The 25,954-nt window shown below is 40.1% G+C and overlaps 1 protein-coding gene across 1 annotated transcript; it reads right to left on the bottom strand.

Annotated features, from left to right (window-relative positions):
* Positions 1 to 1,375: 1,375 nt before the first annotated feature.
* LOC119795487 (arf-GAP with GTPase, ANK repeat and PH domain-containing protein 1-like) lies at positions 1,376 to 25,954 on the bottom strand. Its single transcript, XM_038303518.1, has 20 exons — positions 25,179 to 25,954; positions 23,513 to 24,770; positions 14,812 to 14,870; positions 14,648 to 14,735; positions 14,152 to 14,237; positions 13,921 to 14,062; positions 13,698 to 13,832; positions 13,491 to 13,612; positions 13,205 to 13,363; positions 10,422 to 10,505; positions 10,064 to 10,168; positions 9,840 to 9,981; positions 8,534 to 8,656; positions 8,290 to 8,427; positions 8,085 to 8,144; positions 7,461 to 7,612; positions 6,578 to 6,668; positions 5,580 to 5,802; positions 5,179 to 5,482; positions 1,376 to 3,748 (listed from the first exon to the last, which is right to left on the bottom strand). The coding sequence occupies exons 2-20, from the start codon at positions 24,693 to 24,695 to the stop codon at positions 3,467 to 3,469; spliced, it is 3,678 nt and encodes a 1,225-aa protein (XP_038159446.1). The 5' UTR covers positions 24,696 to 24,770; positions 25,179 to 25,954; the 3' UTR covers positions 1,376 to 3,466.

Genomic DNA, 25,954 nt, shown 5'->3' with positions numbered 1-25,954 from the left:
TAACAAAACTTAGTTTAGGATTTTATACAAGGAACCAACACAACCCTGTTCAACATGTGAGGTAAAACAGATTTTGCTAAATAGGAGGCCTTTATTTTATACTTATAACCTTTTCCACAATTAAGGGGGGAATGGCAGCCTGGGTGTTGGGGCATTGTGCTTGGATCCCAGAGGTTCTGAGTTCAAGCCCCACTCCCACAGACTGCCACTCTGGGTCCCTAAGTAAAAAGACCATTAACCCCTCACTGCAACTGTGAATTTTGTTGCTCTGTACTTGTGACAGTGTAAAGACAAAAAGCTGAAAAAAAAAAAAAAAAAAACATGGAGGGGATGCAGAAAACACAGTTGAAGAAGGTGGTGAGACATGACCAAAATTAAATGTTTTCATCAATGAACAAACCCTTCAATGTGTGGTGGAAAACAGACACTTTTAACTCCTAACCCTCAAGGTGAAACATGGTGGAGACAGTATCATGCTGAGGGGGATGCTTTTCTTTAGCAGCGATATTTATGCAGATACTGTAAGAAGCTAACAGAGGATTGAATACAGAGTGACCATTAGGGGGAAAAAACCCTCTAAAAGACTTGAAAACATTTAAAAAAACGTTGACACTAAACATACAGACAGAGGTATGCTGGGAGACTTGCAGTTTTAATAGAAATGGAGTTCTACAAAGCATTGACTTTTGGTGACCTGAAACCGGTTGAGGCCCTAATGTTCTATACTTAAATAAAAAAAAAAGAAAAAAAAAAGATTGAAAATGTTTCACTAGAATGTGTTGTATCACATACACTCCCATTAAATATATGCAACTTAGAAAGACGTGGGTCGGGGACCTGCAGATAATTCCTTTATCTGCAGGAAAGTTCAACAGAGGTTTGTCCAAATAAAGGAACGTTATTTTACAGTGGTTCAGTTTATTAGCAGAAAAAAAATCAATAAAATCTGAACACATGAAAATTACAAAAACAGCACAGCATAGAAGAATGACCATTTAGTTTTAAGAACAACTGTTTTTGATTTATTGAATGGGTTAAAAAAAAAGGTCATGGGAAAAAACAAAACAAGAGAGAACAGCTTAATTGCAGAAAATAAAAAAGGCCAGCATTTGGTCACAACTGAAGTACCTCCAGTACTGCATTAGGGTTGATAGCTATATAAGATACTCTTAGATTTAAAATACATTTGGAGAACATTCCTCTATTGCGTGTATGTTTTCAGTCGCTTAGAAACTTTATTCGAAGGGCGTATTTTATACATTTGAAAGCTGTTATCATATAAAGTATACCTTTAATTTCTAGTCTTCACACCGGGAACATTAGTCAAAAATTGTATCCTCTTTAAAAAACCCAAAACAAAACAAAAAAAAACACATCAGCGTAAATGTTTATCTACATTCAGTCAAAAACCAAGTCATTTCATTTATTTAGTCATCTCAGTTGTGTGATGTGATGAGAAGAAGTATTTCTGCCTTACAGAATGCTATTAGCTTTTTGCCACACTTAAAATTCAAGATCAAAACTTTCCTTTCATCAAGCAGTGGTGATCTGAGTAAATAAATTGTTCTAATTATTTCATTTGAGGGAAACAACAGTATCTAAACAAAGCTCTTTGGATAGCTTTACAGCAGAACCCTGTATACATGGCACACTTAAAACGGACGTAATTAAGAAAAAAAAATGAACTACGTTAAACGTTATCTAAAAGGAACACACCAAGAACAGAAAATTAAGAATAAGAACACAAAAATATTCAACCTTCTGAGAATGAGTTACAAAAAACATTTGTGTAATATTTGGACCACAGAGAAGAACCATTATTCACAAATGGAGAAAACATGAAACAGCCGTAATCTTGTTGGCAATTGTTAATTCCAACAAGCAAAAAAAGGAAAGAAAACATCTAAACTCCATTCATGTTGATTTGAGGTCCGTGTTTATTCAACAATTAAATATAAGCAAACTAATGGGAAAGCTCGAAGAGACAACCACCACTGATAAAAAAATAACATGATGGCTCAATGGATAGTTGAAATATTCGATTGACTCAATAAAAAATGTTTTTAAAGGCGTTGGTCCTCATACATCTGGAATTAAACAAACAACCCAAAGGTCTATATATATCAGAAATAAATATTACTCCTACAGTCAAGCATAGCGGTGGGAGTGTGATGATCTGGGCTACTTTCCTGCTTCAAGACTGGGATGATTTGCTGTAATAGTTGCAAACAGGAATTATTCTAAGGAAGAATGTCCAGCCTTCAGATTGGCACCTTAGGCCCAAAACACTGCAGCAAACCAAGTATCCACGGCAACTAGCAATTCCACCTCAGATTTACCCAAACATTCCCCTAAAATTAACGTTCCAAAAGATCTAGAGAAAATCTAGACCAAAATCCAAATACATCAAGAATTTTTAAAAGGCAGTTCTTGCTGAAAAAAAGCTAGAGTTTCCAAATTAAGCTTAGATTTTTTTTCTCTCTCTCTGTTTCAAATAAAACATTCTTAAGTGGTAATTTGCGTAAACCCATGTTTCTTTGTAGAATTTATTGGATCTGAAATATCTAAGTGCGACAAAAAGCAATGGTCAAAGAAATCTGTAAGTGGTGAAAACTTTTTCACATCACTGAACACATATCTTGTACTATAGTCACTTTACCAATGAGCTACAGCTGTATGTACAATGTTTTACATCAGACACACCAAGAACAGACAAAAGGCAAAAATAAACAAATCTGAGTTAAGCGGGAAAAACGAAAAATCTGTACAGGTAATCTCTGAACAGCAATGATTAACCTCTGTATGTTTTATACACAGAAACAACTGTACAAATCATACAGTAATAAACTGGAAATGAGACACTTTGAAATTTGTAGTATTTTACCGTTTTATCAACGCTTCTCTATACAGTTATTTTATCCCCTTTCCCAGCCACTAACATATTTCACATCAACTTACAAATAACATAATTTATGCACTTAATGACAAGCTCCGAGGAATCTAAAACTCACATTCACTGTCAGAATTAACATTAGCCATAATCTTTTTATGCTACGAGTTCAATACATCCCACTTTCAGATTAGTAAACGTATTGCAGTTCTTATACTTCTGGGCTTTGGCTGCTCAGAGAAGCAGTTTGAGGCCTGAAGGCGCTTTTCCACTCATAATAGAGTGGAGAATATCGCCTAGCAATGACTGCATGAGGAGATATGTCTCTGGTAAACAGTTTAGTACATTCTACTTAAATCTGAATGCACAGACATTTTGCCAGAAAAAAAAAGGGAGGGGGGGGGGGGGATCAGCCCAGCACAGTGTATTCTCCAGTTTTCATCCCTGAAACACGCACACCTCCTAAAATCTCATCTGACTCTAGGTGGATGGTATCTGTCAGTTTGTCCGTGTGGATGGATAGGACTCTACGAGGGCGAAGCAGTGACACACTAACTTAAAAAAACACTCTGCGCTTTATGACACAGCTCTTCTAGATGTACTGTAACCCAGGTTGGCGCCGCTGCTCTTCTGTGTGATTTTGATCGTGGTGGCGACCGTCAAGCTTGGCGTCATGGCAGCAGGGAAGCTGGATGTCACAGCAGACGCAAATCCAACCGTGGTGCTGAAAACGGGAGCCGGCTCACAAGGGCAGCCGTGCTGCAGCAGGATGTCGACGCACTCCTGGCTTCCAGCGCTTTGAGCCAGGGCCAGCGCCGTCTGACCCTGGGCGTCCCGGTGCCGGACGTCACAGCCATACTGGAGACGGAAACGGAGGATAACAAATCTGGTTAAAGTGGGTGGATGACAAATATGTATCAACAGTGCTTTGCAGAAAGCAGAGAAAAACCAATCCAAATTTTTTCACTTCAAATCTGATTCCGATGCTTACTTTAATTACTGCGGATCCCAATACTTTTCCTGACACCACAGCTGTGTTTTAATATTACCATCATTACTGATGCTGTTTTATATACTCTAATAATAATCCCAGAGGGAAATTACTTCTCTGCATTTAACCCATCCGCTTGGGGAGCAGTGGGCTGCCATTGTGAGACGCCCAGGGAGCAGTGTGAGGTTAAGGGTCTTGCTCAGGGACCCAGAGTGGCAGTCTGTGGGAGCGGGGGATCGAACTCACAATCTCAGGATTCAAAGCCCTATTTCCTAATTCCCTAACCACTAGGCCGCCACTCCCTATCGAAGCCGTCATAAACCCCTCAGTACAAACAAGTATGATACATATTAAGTCTGCCACTATGATTAAGGCCCATTATCACGGACACTAGATCTATAATTTTGAACACTGGGACCGATACAGATATTAATATCAGATTGGTGCATCTCTAGCAGCAATACTAACAGCTTCTAAACCACCACATATTCTGTCGCATAACACAAAGTACAACATAGTTTGACAGGATCTTTGTATTCTATAAATGGAAAGCAAAATTTACAATGACTCACCAGCAATAGTCACACATAAAAGTCTTAAATACACAATGTGCAGCTGTATCTACACCCATTTTATTCTTGTACCCTTCAACGAAATTCAGTTTGATTATCTTTAGAAGTCAAGAGAACATTAATCACAGGAGTAGTCAAGAGACCTGGGTTGCTTTGCAGGAGCTGCTAGGATCAACCGCTTAAGTGGGAAAACCTAATAAAAGGATAACTAGAGTCTACATACAACAAATCTATTGTTTGGAAGATTTTGCAAAAAATGTTCCTTTGTATTTTACCTGAAGTAATGTAAGGGACACAGCAAAGTGGGAGAAGGTGCTTTCGGTCAAAGTTCAAAGTAGAAAAAAAAATGCTTGGAATACATTCGGTGAAAAACCGAACCCCTAAACACACCATCTTTATTGTGGAACATAGTGGTGGCAGCATCATCCTGAAGGAGTGCTTTACTTCAGCAGGGGCGGAGGAGCTGTTTGGAGTTAGTAGGAAGATGAATGCAAATGAATGCACACAAATTCTTTCAAAACACATGTTGGAGGCCGCAAAAGAGTTGAAACTGGGAAGGTTAGATTTCCGGCAGGACAATAATCCTAAAATACTACAATTAAGGCTTTAGACATGCTGACTTTCATGTGCTGGAATCACCTAGTTAAAGTCCATATATATATATATATATATATATATATATAGTAGCAAGAGACTGCATTTAATACTGGGTAAATAAAACACACCCAGACTAGAAGCTGCGTCATCACCACATCAGCCTGCTGACAGGCAGCGTGCAGGGCAGAGCCAGGCAGACGCAGGGCCAGGAGCGACCTGGAGGGGAGCGACAGGAAGGGAGGGGCGTTGATGTCCTCCTTTGTGCAGTGGGCCAACAGGAGCAGCAGCTTGGACAGATTGTGCTCCATCACTGCCAACAGAAGACGGCCCGACATGCTGATGTCTGGGCCCTCGCTGGGTGTGGGTGGAGGCAGCGGCGCCACAAACAGTTTCTGTTCATACTTGGCTCTGATCCACGACTCCCGCTCCTCTCTAAGAAAGACCCACAAGGAAGACAGGAAAAAAAGGTGAGGTGTTGGGGATTTATGACAAACCAGTGAGCAAAAATGTACAGACAGACTTTATTTACCGTGTAGCATCAGGTGCTGGTTTCCGGTGGCCCATTGTGCGTGCTTCCCATATACTGTTGACCATGTGGTTGCCAATGGCGCTGAGAACCAGGGTGAGCTCCCTCGGCAGGTCGTCGAGGGCCAGCGAGCGGACCCGTGACAAGTGGGTCCCCAGGTTCCTATGAATCCCAGAACACTCGATGCATATGAGAGCCCCTAGGTTCAGGCTGGCCCATGTTGGATCTTCAGGGATGAAACAGTGAATAAGAATGAGACATCAATCTGGTTCAGAATCATTATTAATGAGATTCTTTCTTTTGGACGCTTCTTAAGGATTGTCTAAGAGCTGGAGTCGGATCATGCTCTGTCCTTTTTTTTTTTTTTTTTGATTATCAAAATTACCACAAATTCATTTGATTGCCCACTTGTTCAGACTCTAACCCTATGCGGGTTTGGAGTCACATTAAGGTCCATTAGGATTGTTTAAAAACAGCCCATATCAGCAAAACCAGCAGGGCCCCTGTTATAATAGGTCTTAACTGAGCTCAGTTTGGGTCATAAGTTTACATTTCTAATGGATCTGACCCATATGGGTCCAACTTTTTGAACCAAAGATTTCCTTCATCAAATGTATGCATAAAATTAACAGAGTCCTGATGTGACCCACAGGATCCCATCTGTTGCCAACCTTGCAGTCCATTTCCAGACTGTATATTTGCCATGCTGAAAAGCTGGCATCCCAGCAGTAAGTTTGACATTGAAAAAAAGAGTCATGGTTTTTATCTCCCTACTAACTTTTAATATCTAAATTTAAATATGGTTTATTTTTTTTCAGCAAAAGGCATAAATAGAGAAATCAGCTTCAAACATAACATTTCAAAAAAAGAAATAAGTTCAGATTGATGAAGAAAAGTAAACGGATATGAAAAGCCCACATAGAGACAGAAATGTACAGAGGTATAGTGTTGTGGCAGAGAACAAAATAACAGAAAAGGAGCCATGAGGGATTAATACTAACTTGGAGCATCACAGTCAACACAGAAGTTGTTCCCTTTCGCATTGCGGATCGCCTGTAGTGCCACAGCTTCACTTTGGCTGTTCTTGCGATCCTGCAGGAAAACAGAAGGTTAGAGATGAGAAGCAATCAACACACCTATTTGCATTCACTAAAAATGATTGAAGAACTGTGCTTTCCATTTCTTTATGTGGTCTTACCCTATAAATATCAGCCTGATTTGCTTTTTGACTTAAGATTCAAGAGCAACGTTTCTTTGGGCAAGTATAGTACGGTACCTTGATTTGAGCAGGTAAGCAAGACAATTTGCAGGTGGAGTAAGATAAATCACTTTAAAAACAAGGAAACCCCTTTATCTTAATTGAGGTGCATAATATCTACTTATTTTATGTCAAAGACAAAAATACTCATTCTATCGGTGAGAGATTTATTTTTAAATCAGTTTTTGTGGTGCCCCCACTGAGCACTTAACAAATAGATCATTGTTTTTTCTAAACATTGCCATGCTTTCAAGTTTATTCTTTTGTTACATACACCTTAGTTTTCCATTAAAATGTATATGGTTATCTGTCAAGCTTTGCAGACACCTATGGTTACAGGAAGCGTTTCCTTGGTTTCCACAGCCAATTATGAGTCTGTGTGAGTGTGCATCTACTTTATTGTGTGGGTGGTCAGGTGGTGACAGGAGGCTTGCTAGTATCTCTGCCTGTATACTTCTAGATTTTTGTAATGCACTGTGATCCATCTTTACTATAAATGAAATGTGCTAAATAAATGTTGAGTGAAGCTTAAAATGACAAAGTTTAGGAATTAATTGGAAGGATTCTGTTCACATTAAATTAGCTAAACACACAGACTTAGTCCTAAGCTGTGGATTTGTCCTTGCCTTGTTCTTGCTGCTCTCACAGAGCTGCAGGCTGGCCAGGATCTGGCTCTCAATGGCCTGTACCCAGGAATCCCTCTCCTCCACACTCTGGGCTTCAAAGTGCCACGTCTGGCCGGTGCTCGACACAACCAGGAAGTCAAAGTTGTCTTCATCTGACACAACAGAGACAAGCAGGGTTATCCACAAAGGTATATTTGAGATTATACCCACTTTTTATACTGAACATCATCCTTAACATTTTATGCCCCACCGTGAAACATGATGGTGACAGTGTTATGGTGTGGGGATAATTTTTTTCTGCTGAGAGCTGTTTGGAGCTGAAGATGACATGGATGGAGAAAGACACAGGGTGGTCCTTGAATAAAAACCTCTAACCTGAAGCTATTATAACAAACATCTCAGCCTGTCGGCCAACGTTCTTGAATGGAATTGGAGTTTTGATTTGTTTATAAAAGCACTCTTTAGTATCAACAATTCTTTATGTCCAGTACAAAGTACTTTAGCTGGCAGGATTAAATATTCAAGCTGGATTTATGAGGCACAATAACTGAATATTTCAGTGCAATTGGACATAATTTAAATTAAATATTTCTAAAAACATGTAGTGGTATACTCAGATATTACCTGTTTTGCTTACGTTTCTGGAGCTCCCAAAACTTTTCAGTTTCCACATTTTCCGTTTAGCTGCAATTTAAAAAAAGGAACAAACACAATGTTGAAAAGACAAAAATCGACACATTTTTTATTGCATATTAAACCAGGCAGCAATATGCATTAGAAAGAACAAGAAAAAAATGTTTGCATGAAAAAAATAATTAAAAAACTGCACCGTCTGCTTGGCCCACAGCTGTGTCTCCTTTCTGATTCATGCTCTTCTTTCTGCGGTGCTTCTTCCTGTCGGTCAGCGGGGAGGCTGAGCCAACATCTTTGGTAGATGAGGAGCTGGAGACTCCCTCGACTGCAGAGTCTGGCCCCAAGAGTGCAGAAAGAAAATGTCAAAAGTTATACATTTGATTGCTGCAACGTTGTTTTAACGACAACATTGGACCAAAGAAATGCTTTGCTTTACTCACCAACACCTTGGGCATGGTTGGACAGTGTGGATGAGCAGCGCTGAACACCAATGTTGCTTCTCAGGAATAAAGCCCCGCCCAATCCTTCAACCTCCTCCATTTGCAGGAGGCCACTTGTACTGACTAAACCAATGACAGAAATAGGATTTCTAACTGCAAAGTAAGATCAGCATAAATTATAGGTTCACATTTATCTTTATTATTACCTTTGGTAACGTTTTTAAGACTGCTCTGCTACAATGCCCTTCCAATTGAGTGTGCAAAGCCCTTCTCAAAAATTGCAATGGCCTTGTATGCATATATCTCAGTTCAGTTTTTAGTTGCAGCCCATATATATGACAATGAAGGCATTGACTAGGGTTTATTAACCTGTTATCTGCATGATTTAAGCTATTTGCAATAATTGCTTCTTCTAACTTTCTTTTTTTACTAGATGTGAGTCACAATGATCAGGAGGCTTAGCTGGCTTTGAAAAGCTGCAGAGTCAAATGTGAAAAACATCTGCCTGACAGCAGAGGCTGCATGAAAGAAACTGGGTCATGCATCAAGACAGTCAACTTAAGTACATCAGCAAATCTACCACAAAAGGGAGTCAGAAATCAAGCAGTTTAAAAGTAATGCATGCATGTTACATTATTCTGGCTGAATTTCTTTCTTTAGAAATGTCTGAGCTCATTTGGAGTAGTTATACTTTTATTTTAGTAAAAGTCTAAAGATGAACTTTAACATAGCAACTTCTAGTGGAGAGAAGGCGTTAAGTTGTGAGAAGTTTTCATACTTCAATAAACTGAAGCAGCGTTGTAATGAATGCAATAGCAAATGAGTGCTTATTGCAGAAGTAAGAGCAGTGTGAGTTCCTTCATGGATCCATCCATCCATAGGTCTGTCCGTCCATCATCCAGTCCATCCATGATACCATCCATCTGTCCATCATCCAGTCCATCCATGATACCATCCATCTGTCCATCATTCCGTCCTTCAATCCGTAAATTCATCTATCATCATTCTGTCCTTTTGTCCGTCCATCCATCATTCTGTCTGTCTTTTTGTCCATCCATCCATCCATCCATCCATCCATCCATCCATCCATCCATCCATCCATCCATCCATCCATCCATCCATCCATCCATCGTCTTTTTTGTGTGTGGCACTTTTAGTTTATGTTTAGCATAGTTGTTTTAGAATGTTGATGCCTGTAAATGTATGGTCTAATATGATAAATTAAGGTGCACTACATGCATTTGCTTGTGAAGGCATCTAAAATTCTCTTTATTCCTTCTGTAGGTATACAAACTGGAGCCTTTACCTTCAGGTCCCAGCATATCTTTAGCGCGACCATTAAGCCCAGCAGGGCATGCCGGTACAGCACGAGGGGGGCGCTTTCCGGGGACCTTAACAGTCACTCGAAGCAGGTCCATCTCTTTCCCAGGAGTGTTCAGCATGTAATCCTGACAAAGCCATAAAGCAGACTTTCAGTCTCAGGCTTCAGTGAAAAGGTTTGCAGGGCAGAGTTGGAACACTGGGACTCACATTGACACTGGAGTGATACGAGAGGATGCCATCGCTGGATAGAGTGACATATTTCTTTTTCCACTCTTTGTTGAGCGAGCTCCCACTGCGCTTTAGCAAGATGCCCTGATGGTGATTAAAAAAAGACAACTAAAAATGGAAAATATATTTCTATATTGTCACATATTTTGGTGCCATGAAGACTCACTGGGTGCCAAAAACACCCACCGTCCCTTTAACACACCAGCATGAGAGACTGCAGCTCTTTATGACAAACTACCTTCACATATCCTGCAGCAACTGCTGGCTTCGTGACCTCAGCTGGGGGTCATCAGATACAATTATCTGTTCCTGTATCACAAAGAAATCCGTATCTTACCTGTTTGATGGGGATGAATCTCCCGCTGCCGAAGTCGCCCTTAAAATCTGCACTCCGCCTGTTTGAGTCGCTGCCTCTGCGGCCCTGCACAGAGGGAAGGAAAAGCTGCATCATTGGCAGGAATGGAGTAATTAGTTAAGATTATTATTCAATAATGGGGAAATTACATCAGCTGGGAAGATGATGCTGATAGGAAAGGCTGGCGCTGCACAGAGCAGTAACATCAGAAAAATACAAGGTCACATCTAACCTTCTGCACTTTTGATCCAACTTTACAGCTACAGTTCTGATCAAACTTATAGTACAACTGTTAGGATAATTATCATTGATGATGTGTGAGTTTATTACACCTTAACATTACCTGCCTGTTGTGTGTCAGAACTGATGTTTTCCCCAATAGTTTATCTAATTAAGACTGTTCCTCTATATGGAAAACATATATACAGCTATAATCGGATATACAGCTATATTCTTCAATGTATGTGGCAAATATTTGGGAATGGAATGAGAACATGTCCTTCAGCTAAGAACAAAGTGTAATATTTTGATAAGGCTGGAGCCATGGATGTCTCATCATCTGCTAACGTGTGTGATATAAAATGTGACAATGTGGCAGACTGGAAATGAATAAAATGCCTCTTTAACCGTTATTTGGGGCCACTTCCCGAGAATTGAGCCTGGGGGTAAGCAGCTGCCTTCTGTAACTCTAAGCAGCTTCTCTGATCTGAGTAAGATTACAATTTCTATCAGAATCTGTTGTCATGTCTCATGCTTATTAAATACATACAAGTTATGAAATGTTATTTAAAGAGTCTGTCCTGGGTGATCTCTTTTCAGGAAAAGAACTGGAAAAAGAAAGCTTCAAGGTGTAGAGACATAGCCTATTTTTTAACACAACATACAGATGTTTAAAGAAAGCATCTGTAAAAAAATTACTGTCAGACATATACTTACATGAAATATAACTATAAAACAGGAATTCCTGTTCTATAAAAATACAAATGGAAGAAGGGTGCAAACTTGCTGCAGATATACAAAAGTGCAACCAATAGAAAAAGTACAGCAAACACACACATACTTAGTCTGATGCACTAACACAAGAAACACAATCTGAGGAAAAATACAGCTAGTAGCAAAAAACAAGTGCAAGTTAAGAAAAGTTAACATGCGATAGTAACGGAAGTGCTCCAAACCACTGGGGGGCGATTATAATCAACTCATGGGACCAGACAATAGAAATGTATTTCAAATGAATGTCCACAAATCAGGCCTTCTGTAAAAACCTGATCCCCGCCCAGAGGAAACTTGGAAGGAAGAAAGAAAATGACATTTATCTTTTATAACCCTTTTTAAACACTGGGCATCCCATTTATGTATTGGCTAAAGGTCTATAGTGCTATATAACATCTCCACCTAGTGGTGTGGAGCACATCCGTTATCTGAAGCTAGTTAGCAGCTTTTCTTAACTCACTCGTCTCTACATTGTCTTTGCATGTGTTGCATGTGCATTTGTGTATTGTTGTGTTTTTTCATTAATGTCTGTATTTGCTGCACATTTATTCATTTTTGGCACGTTTGCACCTATTGGCCACTTAAGAATCTCAAAATGACATATCAGATCAACACCAGCCCTTTCACTGTATGGGAAATAGTCGATGGATGACATTAAAATTAACTACCAACATGCCCAGCCTAGGTTGTGTAACCAAGGCTAACCTGAGCGCAAAGTACTAGGTGCTAAATAAAACCTACATTTAACACGTTAAAATTGTTTTAACTAAGAAGATAAACAGACAGGTTGAAGTATTAGAAAATCAGCAAAGAAAAAATCTGTGATATAACCCAAATACAGCTTTCCATGGAAAGAGCTTCACACCAACTGTGCCTCACTAAGGTGGAAGTATTGTGGTTTGGGAATACTTTGCTGCAGCAGGACCATCTTAGCTCACCATCAAAGAATCCAGAGCAGCTGTGCTTTAATCCAAATACTGTTAATTTTGAGGGAACTCTTAAAAAGCAAAAACAAAAATAGAATTAGACACCTTTCTATCGACTGCAGAAAACTGATGAAGCGATGCAAAACGTAATGCCGTCATTTGCTGATGTTAAGTCTGGCTGTAGTAAAAACAGGAAGTAGAATTGGTAAGCTAGCGGAGAACACAGATCAGGGATTTTATTATAAATGGGCAACTTTTACGTTATCGTGTCAGCTAGTATTAGCAACAGTTAATGCCATTTGAAAACATCAAGAAAGAAGTGTAATTCAAATGCTTCATTCAGGATGCCAGTGGAGGTGGAAACAGCTGATCAGTCATATCAGGAAACTATTCACTGTGTTTATTGGAAAAACATTTTTTTCCATATCCTCTTTAGAGCATTTACTTTCTTTCAAAGAAAATAAAAAAACATAAACAAGCCTAAAAAGCTTTATTTTCTGCTTAATGAAGTCAAATTTTTCTGTTTCCATCAAGCTCTACAATGCAAAACAATAGAAAAAAAAAGGTTGCCAGAAATACATTTAATAATTTATTTATATATATATATATATATATATATATATATATATATATATATATATATATATATATATATATATATATATATATATATATATATATATATATCGGAGGGAGGCTTCTGGTAAATGTGTGTCTAATAAATATATATTATATATGATGTAGGATTTTAAACTTGTACTGTTCAAATAAATGTACTTTTCAGAGCTATTCTAGTTTACCTGTAAGGAGAAAAAAAAGGAAAATCGAGGTTTGTGCTACACTCACAACAAATCTAGGTGTGCGTTTGCGGACGCTCCGGACCGACCCAGGCACGCCACTGTCCCCTTTCTCCCCTCTCAAGGTTCTAGCAATCTCTTTATGGCTGATCACAGGAGTGGAGGGAAGCGATGACGAGTAGTCACTGCTCTGACCTCCGTTACTAGCCTACAGAGAGGAGAGAATCGGAGCAGAGGGGAGGAAGGAGTATGAACACTGAGCAAGAGGAGGGAGACGAACAGCTATTTCAAAACCTGACCTAAAACATACATGGAATGAATTACAGTAAGTGTACCTGTCCTGTGAAGACTCCAGATACTGGGGTGGAGCCTCCAGAGTGACTGGGAGAGTTCGGAAGAGATTTACAGGAAGCCAGTAAAGCTGCTTGTTTTTTGGCTGCCATAATCTTTTGAGCAGCTGTTGAATCAATAAAAAAAAAAAAACTTAATTCCAATTCAAAAAAGGAAAAAACAGCAACATCAAATCAAATGTTAACACTCACCATCATTGAAGACTCTGTTCACATTGAGGCCGTAGGTTGCGCAGGTTTCATAGTAAGTGCAGCGCCGCACATCTGAACACAGCTGTCGTGCCTTGGCATCATCAATTACTCTGGGGTTTGTGCTGCTGATTTTATCTGAGAAAGGAATAAAGTTCAATAAAAACACACAAAAAAAAAGTCCCATCCACAAAAACCTGCACATACTTTAGCAGGGGTGGCCTACCTTGAGTACCGACAACTACGAAAGGTATCTCAGTGATGGGCCGGTGCAGAGAAAGCTGGTGGTAGAATTTGTAAACTTCCTGAAAGCTGGTTTCATTTTCCAAACTGAATACCAAAATGACTGCATCCACCCAACTGGCAAACTAAGACACAAGGAAGAAGACGATTAAAACCATGAAATGTGTAGAATATGTTGATTATTCTGATCAGGTTTAATCAGTCTGCAGCCCACCTGAGGCCCTGGCAGCTCTGTCTCTTCTCTGATTATCAGTAGGTGGCTCAGTCCATCCACCAGAACGTCCTTAATGTACTGACGCCCTGGTCAGAATAAACGCTGTCATTACTGGTGCATACACAAGTATTGATACTGACATTTAAACCAAAATGTTTCATTTTAATCCCATCCAATCAGAGCCCCTTCTTCTACATATTGCTGTCTCTTTAATTTTCGTGACAAACTACAAACTCTGCTTATGGATTTGAGGCTCAGCTCAAAAAGTGATATTCAGATGAATTAGGTCCTTGAGAGATACTTAAAGCATATAAAGTTTTTTTTATAGCCTAAATTCTTAAGACGTCTCCACATTTTTCTCCCCTTAGCTCTCTGCTGCATTCCTCCTTGGGTCCTTCTGATCCTGTTTGTCCAGCTAAAACACCCTGAAGTGACAAGATGATGAAATGGCAATCTAACGAGAAAACAGCTAGAAGTAAAAAGATGTTAAACTAACCCTCTGCGTTCTCCTCCGGCTGATAACTTCCTGTCAGGTGTCTGTGGACGAGGGCAGACTTCCCACTGCATTGTCCTCCCAACACGCCCTGAAGAACACACAGACAAAACATCAATCCAGTATCAAGTCCCGCTGCAAAAGCCACACGGTACCCTTGGGCTTACCAGATGAAGCTCTTGAACAGTTTGACTCATGGTCCATTCTTGACTGCTGGTGCACACAACTAAGCAGAGAGATTGACGGCAATAAAAACAGAGGGAAATTATTCATGCAGAAATGAAACCCAGCATTGACAATTAAATATGTATGAGGGACTCAATATGTTACAAGAGGCAGAATGTAAGCAGAGGATTTGACATGGTGACACTGGTATATTACATTGTTCTGAATATTCTCTTCTTCTCAGCTGAGTGAGCTCACATATTAAAGGGCAAACTAAATATTGAGAAGGTTGTTGTTGGGTCATTGTAGATTGATTTGCAAGAAAGTAAATAAACAAACATGAAAACTTTTAGGTCTCCCTGAGCATGCGTGGGTTCTCTCCGGGTACACCTGCTTCCTCCCACAGTCCAAAAACATGACTGTTAGGTTAAATGGCTTCTCTACATTCTCCTTAGGTGTGAGTGTGTGCGTGAATGGTTGTTTATCTCTGTGTTGCCCTACGATGGACTGGCGACCTGTCCAGGCTGTACCCTGCCTCTCGCCCGTAGACAGCTGGAGATAGGCACCAGCACCCCTCGTGACCCCACTGGTGGGTGGGTGGGTGGGTGGATGGATGGATGGATGGATACAACTTTTAGGTAGCAAAAAATTAGCTGATTTAATGTATAAAGTTAATTTACTGCTTGGGATAAATATCAGTTTCCCCCCTTACTGATTTAGTACATTCCCTGACAAACAAATTAAGTAAATCTTCATTTTATCAATGCTGCCAACAGATCCTACAGAGACTTTCCCAGTTGAGATTACGACAAGCACTTTTGTTGTACATCCAGACAAACCAATTGACACCTTAGACTGGTGGTCTTCAAGGTTTTTTTTAGTCCAGGACCCTGAGATTGATGACAGAGCAAGATCCACCATGCCATGTCCGCCTCAGAGGTGGGGGGTAGTATATAGTAAAGGAGGGATTACCGATAAATCTGACTTTTCATGTTAAAAATAGTATGTTGGTGTTGAGCTTCAACTGCCAGAAAATGTAGTGTAAAAGTGTCTTGTTTTTTCAGTTTTTTATTTTTTATTTTTTTTATGTGTGAGGTAATTTTTCAAACCAGAAAAGTCCACAAAGAACCGTCTCCATAAAACGCAATTCTACTTTTCCTCCTCGACTAAATCTATTCGGACCACAGCACTAAATGACTCTGTAGATCCAAGGTAATCTGACTTCACAAACAACATTTTAGATACACAGAGGTCATTCTAGTACTAATTAAATAAGGCCAGAGGAAAAACACATTTCAGATGCTGTTTTTACCTATACTGATGCACCAAAAGTATTTTGTTGTTTATCTAGGTTTTAAAACACTCTGGGCCATGCCCACTTTTTTCTCTCTCGATGGTGTGCATGTGAATTTGACTTGTGCGAATGCACATTCATGTGGATGTAGTGTTAGCAGTATTAGCAGCCTGCTATGGGCCCCTGATTGTTAGAGCCCCCTTCTCCCTTTTGGTGGAGCAGAAACAAGTGTCATGAAGGCAAGGTGGGCTAATGTTGGTGCCATTCCTTGATTAACATTAATCAGTTTTCTCCGATAGTTCCAGCTTCCATCTCAACAACCTTAAAGACAATCATGTTCCAGTCTGTGTCAGTCAGAAAGCATTCAGAAGGCCTGTACTCAGTGCCTAAATTTCTTTAGTCCAGAAAAAAACAAGGGATAATCATAATAAAAAATAATTAGTTAGTCTTTAAGTTTTAAAGGAAAAATATCAAGTCAACTAAAGGAAAAATACCCACACTGTTGTTTGTTCAGCAAATCAGCTGTGATTATCTCCGATTAAAGTCAAATATCCTCTATTTAATCTATTCATTTTAAAGTCATATCGGTAGAACAAACTCGATCTCATTTTGTAAATTTATTGCAGAAATGGAAGATTGAGCTCAGTTCTTCTGTTTATTGAGTGATAAGCTATAGAGCCATTTTTGGACCAAATGTCTTCTTGAGTTTGAAATATAATTGGAGGGATCGACTTTTTCATGAAACTTTATTGAGTCGGGGGAGATATTGGTCTCAATGAGACTACTTTCTCTGTCAGACCAATACAGAGCCTTTACATTACATAAACAATCTTCTTGTAACCAAGTCTTCCAAAGGATATAAGCAGCTCATTTTTGATGTATCTTTTAATTGGTTGGAAAAGTGTTAAAATAAAACTATTCAACATGGAGGTAGGTGCACTCTGAACAGGTTCCAGTCTACCAAAGGTTACTAAGGAGATGCCTCTCATTTTTAGACTAAAATTGTAGTTCATCCACCTCTCTTTTAAAGATGACATTATTTTAATTTAGATCTAACCCAAAGTTTTATTATCGGGGATATCAGCACCAACTTTCCTTAATAAACTCAATTCAAGTCTATTCCATTTTCTTTTTTCCTTCTTTTTAGCTCCCTATACCTGATTTGTTGCATTTACTAAAATTTTCTCTTGAGAAAAAACTAAGTTTTTCTGATTCATTCAATTTTTTAAAGTGGTTCTTTACTGTGCTCATATAGACTATATATTAGCTCTGTTACCAATATTATGCAAATCTAATTTTTTGTGTTCTGGTTTAGAATTTGTCTTCCTGTGTGTCCGTTGTAATGTAGGCATTCAATTTGATTTGACCTCAAGCAGATGGCCAATAGCAGCACAATGCCACACTGGATGACAGTCCAATTCATTACGAATTCATTACGAAATAATTGAGACTCGCAGGTTCCCATAAACAGGGCATTTACACATTAATAAGATGTTGTCTGATAGATCAATATAGTAGGTTCTGGTTTTAGTGTAAACAACATGAAAATAGAGATATTTCCTTGGAACACTTCGGGCTCCTCTGTTCTATCTGAACAGTGAATATATTCTAAAAAGTGTCTGTATTACAGCTGGGCATGTCCATTCTTTCATGACTAAAATGGACCCCGCATCTGATGGCTCGTCGCAGCAGGATAAGTTACCACGTTGCAAAACTCGAATTATCCCTAAGTATTTTCTTGAGGACGGCAGCGAGTCTGCACAGTCACCAGATCTTTATCCAAAGAGACACGCCTTGGGATTTTGGTGCAGCAGGAGATTTACATAATGGATGTGCAACTTGAAAAATGATCTGCCATATCAAAGGAAAGAATACTGATCTTTTGACGTAAAAAATTAATTTGGACAAGAAAAGGGGTGTGACCCAGATATTGCAATGTTGACCTCATACAGAAATTTGGTAGTGTTTGGTTCAGTGCTACCTAAAAATAGCAGCATAGTATATGTAATGATACCTAAACCCATACAACCATAAGCAGATGCACCAACTGATGTTGACCTAATCTATTTATCTATCTGATTTCTGCTAAAATTTATTTGAACATCTTTCATAGACTGTGTACAAAGCATTATAGCATACCGGTATATTCTATCTTATTTTGTTTTTTGTCTTCACCAACAACACCAAGTCAAATTCCTTGTATGTGCAAACCTACTTGGCAATAAACTTGATTCTGATTCTGATTTAACACTCAGCCCAGGATGCTTGATAATGATCAAGGCGATGAACATAAGAGACGAGGACAGATTCCTAATTTACTCTACCCTTATATAGCAGCACACTCTACAATTCCCATCCTCCATTTCATGTAGCACTGTTGCATTGCAGCAATTCCCAGCATGTAATGGTTCTCTCTGGGTACTAAGTCTTCCTCTCACAGTCTAAAAACATGACTGTTAGGATAAATTGTGTCTCTGAACTGCCCTAGGTGTGTGTGCATGGTTGTCTCCGTGTTGCACTGCGACAGACTGGCCACCTGTCCAGGGTGTATCCTGCCTCTTGCCCATAGACTGCTGGAGACAGGCACATAACAGGTGTAAAATAAAAAGTATACACATACTTCATATTTGTGAGAGGACTTGATGCTTAAAAAAATATTTGCATGTTTTTATATAACTTTTTAGATAAGTGGTGAGAACAGAAACAGTTTTAAATCAGCTTTAGTTTAATGGGGTCTATTTTGGTTGTGCAAATGTTGTAGAGATATTACTAATCTGCTGTTCTACTTTTTGTGGTTATCTTATTTCTATCTCCTTCATACATATTAGGTGGTTAGATCAGAAGTAAGGTTCAATGATCTGTGTTTGCCTTGCTGAATTGTGTTTGTGTTGCTTCTCTTGCCTCATGAGATTTCCTGCCCTATACCACCTTTGGTTACACCTTGCCTGCTGCATGTTTTGCCACTGTGTTTTGAGACCTCATCTGCTGCAACATCTTAAAACCTTAATTTCTTTCTTCTACTCAGGGAGTGATCTACATTGAGTCATTCTCCAACAAGCAACAGTCTAGCCAAAGCTGCCCTGGGGCTCACTGACAGAAGTGAGGCTTCCTTACAGCGAGCCCTCTGACCAACATCGGTAGGCAATGCAGTTTGAGTGCTTGGCCAAGTACACGACGACTCATTTGGATGAAGCAGGGGGCTCAAACTAGTACATCCTACAACAGAGTGGCCCCTAAAAGGTAAGGAAAAATATCCCCACCGCATTATGCTGCCACCACGATATGGTGGATTTAGTCCAAGATCAGCTATTCTCTTAAACAAATAAGCTCACTCTGGTAGTTTAGCCACTGGTAGTTTTAACTTGCTCTCATGTAAACAGAACACATTCCATAAGCATGCTGTATCCCTCTCCTTTATGTGCAGATGCCTTTCTTTTAAAGGCTGCCTTACAACAGTGGCTTCCTCCTTGATTTTCATCCTTGAAAGAAATATGCGGAGGATCTCTGCAGGTCACACAGAGTTACCATGGGCTACAGAGCATTGAAGTGCTGTTTCTACCATCTAACGCTGCTTTAAATGTCACTATAACTGGCTCCTTGAACTATCAGCTGTGCTTGTTCACCAATGATCTCTAAGAAGAGAAGTATTTATTCAGAGGTTTGAATAAACAGCTGGACTCATTTTACAAATCTGTCAACTTTTTACAGCAGCTGCTTGAACTGAATCTTATTCTTTCAGAAAAAAAGGAATGGTTTAACATCAGTTAAATGGCCATTGTTGCTTTTGGGAGGCATTGTAGATCAGGGAAGCTATCTGAACAGGTTTATGCTACACACTACATGATGTATTAGGGATATATCTGTAGTGGAGGCGTAGTCAAGTGTTTTAACAAAGCTGTGGAAGAGAGATACCTTGGTAAGGGACCAAAACCCTTAGACAGTGCCATAGTGAACATTGTCTGTCTGCAGATAAGAGGCTGGGCCTCAGAAAAACAAACACGTTCTGCTTCACAATGAGGAACTGCTTGCAGGTGTGCATTCTTGCAGACTCTGTACCAGCAGAGGCAATGACACAAATACAATGTGCTTAGTCACACTGAGGAAACTGTGGGGTCACGATGTTCTGGTCCGAGTGGCAGCATCGCGCCGGCTCTGTGGGGAGCCAGGGTCTAACTTTAACCAATCCAACACCCCCCCCCACTACCATCATCATGCTCTCTCCATCTCTGGGCGATCCCCACGCCCCAATCGCCCCCACCAAGAGCGTCACAGCGCAGACCAAGCAGCATCTCTGGCTGCTTGCTGTTGCCATGGCAACCCCATTTTCCAGAAGCCTCCAGTCTGGGTCTCCATACAATAAACAGTCTCTCATGGAGACAGAGCTTAGAGTGAGAGGCACTCAGATGTGATGTCCACCTGTGCACACATGACACTTTGACACATTTCTTTCACCGCTAAATTTTTGGGGTAAATTTGATTGCTTGTGTTTATTTCATTTTAGAAAAAAACAACTGAGTTTATTCAGTGGTGAAAAGCAATTTGTGACAATAGGGCTGACGGAGTGTTTACTTTTACATTTAAACCCCACATGACTCTGACAAATGAATAGACTCCATTTGAAGGCTGATTAACCCCACGCACAGAGCAGGAAGTGGCAGGTTCCCGCTCCCCTCGCCCTGCCATGAACACAGCTCTGTGTATCCCCAACCTTAATTATTCATGTCCCACTTACTCCCAACAAATTATATTCAGCACTCACTCAAATCTCATGCTCTTTGTCTAAGATTATTTAAGTGGAACAGCAGAAAATTAAGATATTGTTGTGCTGCTTGCATTTGAACCAGTTGCATCTTTTATTTGCGTTATTCAGAAAAGCATGAATTAATGAACAGCAAAAAGTGAGTGATTCAGAATGGGGCAAATAACAGTGAAAAGGAGTCTTAGTTTATCATTTATCAACCTCATAAGTTGAGTATTTTGATTATTCTGATTACTGTGGCAATACTATAAATATAGGCCGTTAAGACATATCTATCTGCCAAAATCCTACTTTTACCAAAAAAGATAAACCTGGAATTTAGATTTTACAGTTTTTTTTATGTTAAACAAAAAGACAAGTCAAGACTAGGAATGGGTTATTCCTTTATTATCGCTTTCGCTGCTGTTTAACGAAAAAGAGGATCATTTCTAGAACCCCAACTGTTACTTTTTCAAAATAGAAAAATTAGGTAGATCTATTTTTTTTTCCAAATTATGTTGTGACATGCATTTAAAACTGAGTAAAATGGGAAGTTTGTCTGACCCTTTTTGGGCTGAAGGTTTAAAGCTGCAAATCTAAGACTGTACTACAGCTATCTGATTGTTATAAGTTGGGTAGTCTAAAGATGCTGCTAGTTTATCTTTGGTAGTAGAGGTGAGATAATCTAATCAGTGCAAACAGAGCTATATAGTATAGAAATAGATTATGTAGTATAGCAATGTCAAATGTGAAACAAACATCTCAACAAAGGGACATATATATAATATGGTTTCATAACTGCTATGATTATGGCACTAAACCATGCAACAGATGCTCAGAAGGCTATGGTGGACCATTATCTGGTAACGACTATGCATAGTCAAATACCATGTGCCTGTAATGAGATCCAAAATAATGTAATAAAGCTTGCTTCTTTTTTCTACTTACAGAAAATATTTAATAAATGATCCCACACTGAAGATAATGACACATCAGAGCAGCTGGAAGATGAGGGTATTTTATACTTATTCTCATTTTAGATAATTACAAGACATAAAAAAAAAATGAGTCATATTAATTTTCTGTTCATCCATGTGTTACATGTTGAAAATATATTTGATTGTTTAAAAGACAAGAATAAAAAAAAGAAAAGTAGCAAACTAATACTGAGTGCTTAGCTCTTCAGGAAGTAATACTGAATGTTTATCTGTGGAGTCACATTCACAACAAAAGCAGTTTAGGTCTCGCTTTAATATCTAAAAGCTTTGTTTGTTCATATCTGATCATAGGTCTGATTACATTTCCGGTAAAATGGTTATAAAGCCTGAAAAATGGGTACTTAAAGCGGAAGCATTTCAGGAAAACATTCATGGTTCAGGCTTTAAGTCTGCTATAACTTTATATCCACATTCTTTCATATTTTCACATGTAACGTTTTTAGTTGCAAGCTGTAGTTGAAATAATGATGCATTTGGAATGGGCTGCTATGAAAATTCCTACTGCTAACAGGGACCCCTTTTTATGTTAATCAAACAGAAAACCAAACTCTGTAGAAGCATCTAATTGGATTTATCTAAAATAGGACATATTAGCAGCTAATGTTCCTGTTTTGATTTAAAAAAAAAAATTGATTGTAATAGTTAATTTATTATAAACACCTTTTACTGCAATTGTGATTTTGATATACATCGGTCTCCTGTAAAAATATAAATAAACCTGCAAAAATGAAAGTTTTGTTATTTTTCAAAACTTACAGTTTTTAATGTCTTCTCTTTATAGGATAACTAACTCAGTTATGTCCAAAGTTGGACCTCAGGCACCACTGTCCCACAGGTTTTAAAGATTTTCCTGCTCCAGCACAGCTGATTTCCATTGATAAGACAATTAACAGGGTTTTGCTGACCTGCAATCACCTAAATCAGCTGTGCTGAAGCCGAGAATCATGGAAAACCTGTAGGAAAGCAACCCTCAAGGGCCTATTTTGGACATGCCTATGATAACTAGTTAGTTAGGCTTTCTGCTCAGGAAGCTACCCTGCACCCGGCTGCTTCACAGACATGCCAATAAAAGTGTCCCAAATCTACTATTAAAAATGTGTTACTGTAAAATAGAGAGATTATTGGGCTTTTTTTTAAGTTTGCCATGACTTTCCATGCATTTTGCCATGAGAACCTTTTTTAATAATAGAGATTAAAGCATGATTCTTCCTTTAGCAGCTAATCATTAGTCCACAGCAACAAGTCAGGGAGAGGCATACCACTGCAGCTGTAGGTAAAGGCACATAAATGCTTGAGGCTCCTTTGCTTTCTCTTGGATCTCTGAAAGGATTTAGAAAATCCCTTTTAGCCATTTTGAAATGTATAACTTTTTTAAAACCTGGGTACACTTTGATAAAGTTAAGAAAACATGCCTTGTTAAGCTATTTGTATCATTAAATATGTGCTGCCCTCAAAAGTGAACATTTTGCATTGCATGAATAAACCATACTGCTCAAAACGCAAGAAAAGCAGTCCAGGCCATTGGGAGCATGCTCGGTTCCACTCAGTCTAAGAAAGGAAAGTTAACACACTGATAGAATCGATTATTTGAAAGAGATTCATAATTTTCTTTTTTCTGAAGATGTTTTCATCTCCATAAGGTGTGGTGGTGTTTTAGTGAGACAGTGTCTTACCTTCCTCTTCGCTGGAACCCCTGTCCACAGCTGGATAGAGAGGAGGAGTGGTATTGGTGCCTGGTGGACCTGTTGTACTTTTGGTAAAAATCCCACTAATGAACTTAAGCATCTTGCGATCCCGAGGAGGAGGAGCCCGCTGAATAGTTCCTCCTTGGCCCTCTTTTACTTTTCTCGGGTCCTCATAGTAAGACTGCAGGTCGCTGTTGTCAAGGGTACAACTTGTTCCTTTCCTTGGAGGCCTGCACACGTCGGGGGCAGGGGGGGCCGGTAAGGAGACAGAAACCGCCTTATACCTCTCCCCCTGAGGGCTCTCTCGGGTCATCACACCTGAAAACCCTCCACTGATGGGGACTCCGGGCCTAATGAGCGTGCCCCTGCCATCACTGTCTGCCCAGGACGCCCTGTAAGGCCCCAGAGTTGTAGCTGCCACTAAGGGAGACTGGTCCCCGCCACGGTTATCCCTTCGATCTAGAGTTTTAGCTGGATGATACAGGCTTGTGTTGGTCTCTCTCAGCTCCCTGGAATATGAGGCGTTACTCCCTGCATGGGACCTCATCACGACAGGTGGTGGATGGTTGACCTGCGACGGGACAGTGAAGGGGAGGCTGCAACGGGAGCGGCCGCCCAAGTCCGTTCCGTTTTCGCCCTTCAGGAACATCATGGGAGGCTCTCGGTAGAGCTCCGTCTTGGGCCGTAAGGCATCTGAGCGGAGTCCCTCTCTGCGCACGCTTCCCTCAGACATAGTTCCTCCATATACTTTGACCATTTGCCTGACAGGTGGCTGTGCAAAAGATGCTTCTCTGCTCTTTTCAACAGGTACATTGTCTTTTTGGGGTGCACACACCTCCCTCATCTCAGGCTTATCCCTGCTTTCATTTGCACTCCAATGCTTTTCCTGCACCTGTTCCACTTCCTCCTCCACCGGTGTTTTTTCATCATGCTCCACTTCCACAAACAAAGATCCTTCTTTTACAGGGACATGACTTGAAGCCTCCTTCTCGTTTTCCTCTGCCTCCACCTCTACCACCTCCTCCTTCTTCTTCTTCCTAGGGCTCCCTTCCCCCTCTGGAAGGCCCTCCGTCTGGCTTCCTGCAGCATCCTCTGGCACTGCCTCAACCTTTACCAGAGTGAGGGAGATGAGGTAAGTGGTGCGTTTCTGCGTGCTCCCGGCTTGGCTCATTGGGACGGCAGACCTGAGCACAGTGGCACCTGCTCTCTGACCTCACAGCATCTACACTCCTCAGTCATGGCAAGACTGAGGAAAGGGGAACACAAGAAACATAAGATCAAACTGATACTGGTTGAACTTGATAGCACTACATGTCTCACTTTAAACCCCTGAATGAGAGGGGCTTTATGTATAATTGAATTGCTAATTTCTGCTAGGTTCTGACCCGGTGATTAAACAAGTCTACAGTGTTTTCTTAAATGCCTTCATTAATTCTGCTCAGGACACACCGTTACTACCGGCGTCTACCACTGATTCATTCATAATCCTTCCCTGTAGATCTACTTTTTATAGAAACCGTGCATCTAGACAAAAAACATCTATTGCAAATCAGAAAATATGCAATACCTTCAGATGATTGTATTTCTTCAATCATTTCAGGTCAAATAATGCTACTTCAGAACAGTATGTCTTTAGCGTTTCCTCTGATCATACCTTCATTTTTTGTCTCCCTGAAGAAGCTCAATTCACATCCTCATGTAGCTTTGATGTGATGAGGAATTCATCCAGCCATCGCCGCTCATATCAAATGGCATTTAAAAGAAGGCTGATAAAAATAGCTCCAGTAGATGAGACTGAGATATAAAAAAAGAAGGAAAAAGGGAACAGGAAAAAATGGAAATGGTTCAGTTGTCACGAAGCGTCTGGCAACAGGAGCCTCTGTTCGACAATGTCATCCGTATATAATTATAAGCTCGGCGTGAGGGTCACTGCGAGACACTCAAAAACATCTGTTGTAATGTCTGCAAGCGAGGAGGGAAAAAAAGGAGATTAAGTAGCTCGATTTAGGGACCCCGAGCAGGGCTTTCTTTTTTCGCTTGTGTCCCTCCTCTGGAGAGCAGCTCCTCTTGGTCACTGCATCCTCTCCTCCGAGAGCCTCATCCAATTAGCAAGTCAATAAAATGTGTCTGTGAGGCAGAGGAAGCCCACTAGCTCACCAAAGCCAGCCCCTCCTCCCTTTTTTCCCCTCCTTCCTCTTTTTCTTGCTGCCACTGAGCCATGCAGCTCTCGCCACCTCGTCGTTATCCTGCTGCACAACCAGCACTGCTCAGGATGCAGATACATGCAGGATGCTCGCAGTGAGGCTGTCAGACTGGGAGTGATGGGGACTCGCTGTGAGGCAGCAGCTGCAATGGTGGTCCTTGCCCACGTTCATCCGATTTTTATCCAGCACCGTTACAACAGACGAGTCAGGATGTGGAGAGGGAGAT

This window comes from Cyprinodon tularosa, unplaced genomic scaffold (assembly GCF_016077235.1).
Source record: "Cyprinodon tularosa strain WSP-4 unplaced genomic scaffold, ASM1607723v1 ctg512, whole genome shotgun sequence".
NCBI lineage: Eukaryota > Metazoa > Chordata > Actinopteri > Cyprinodontiformes > Cyprinodontidae > Cyprinodon > Cyprinodon tularosa.
Note: the sequence above shows the minus strand (reverse complement) of the source record. Positions and strands in the feature narration are given on the sequence as shown.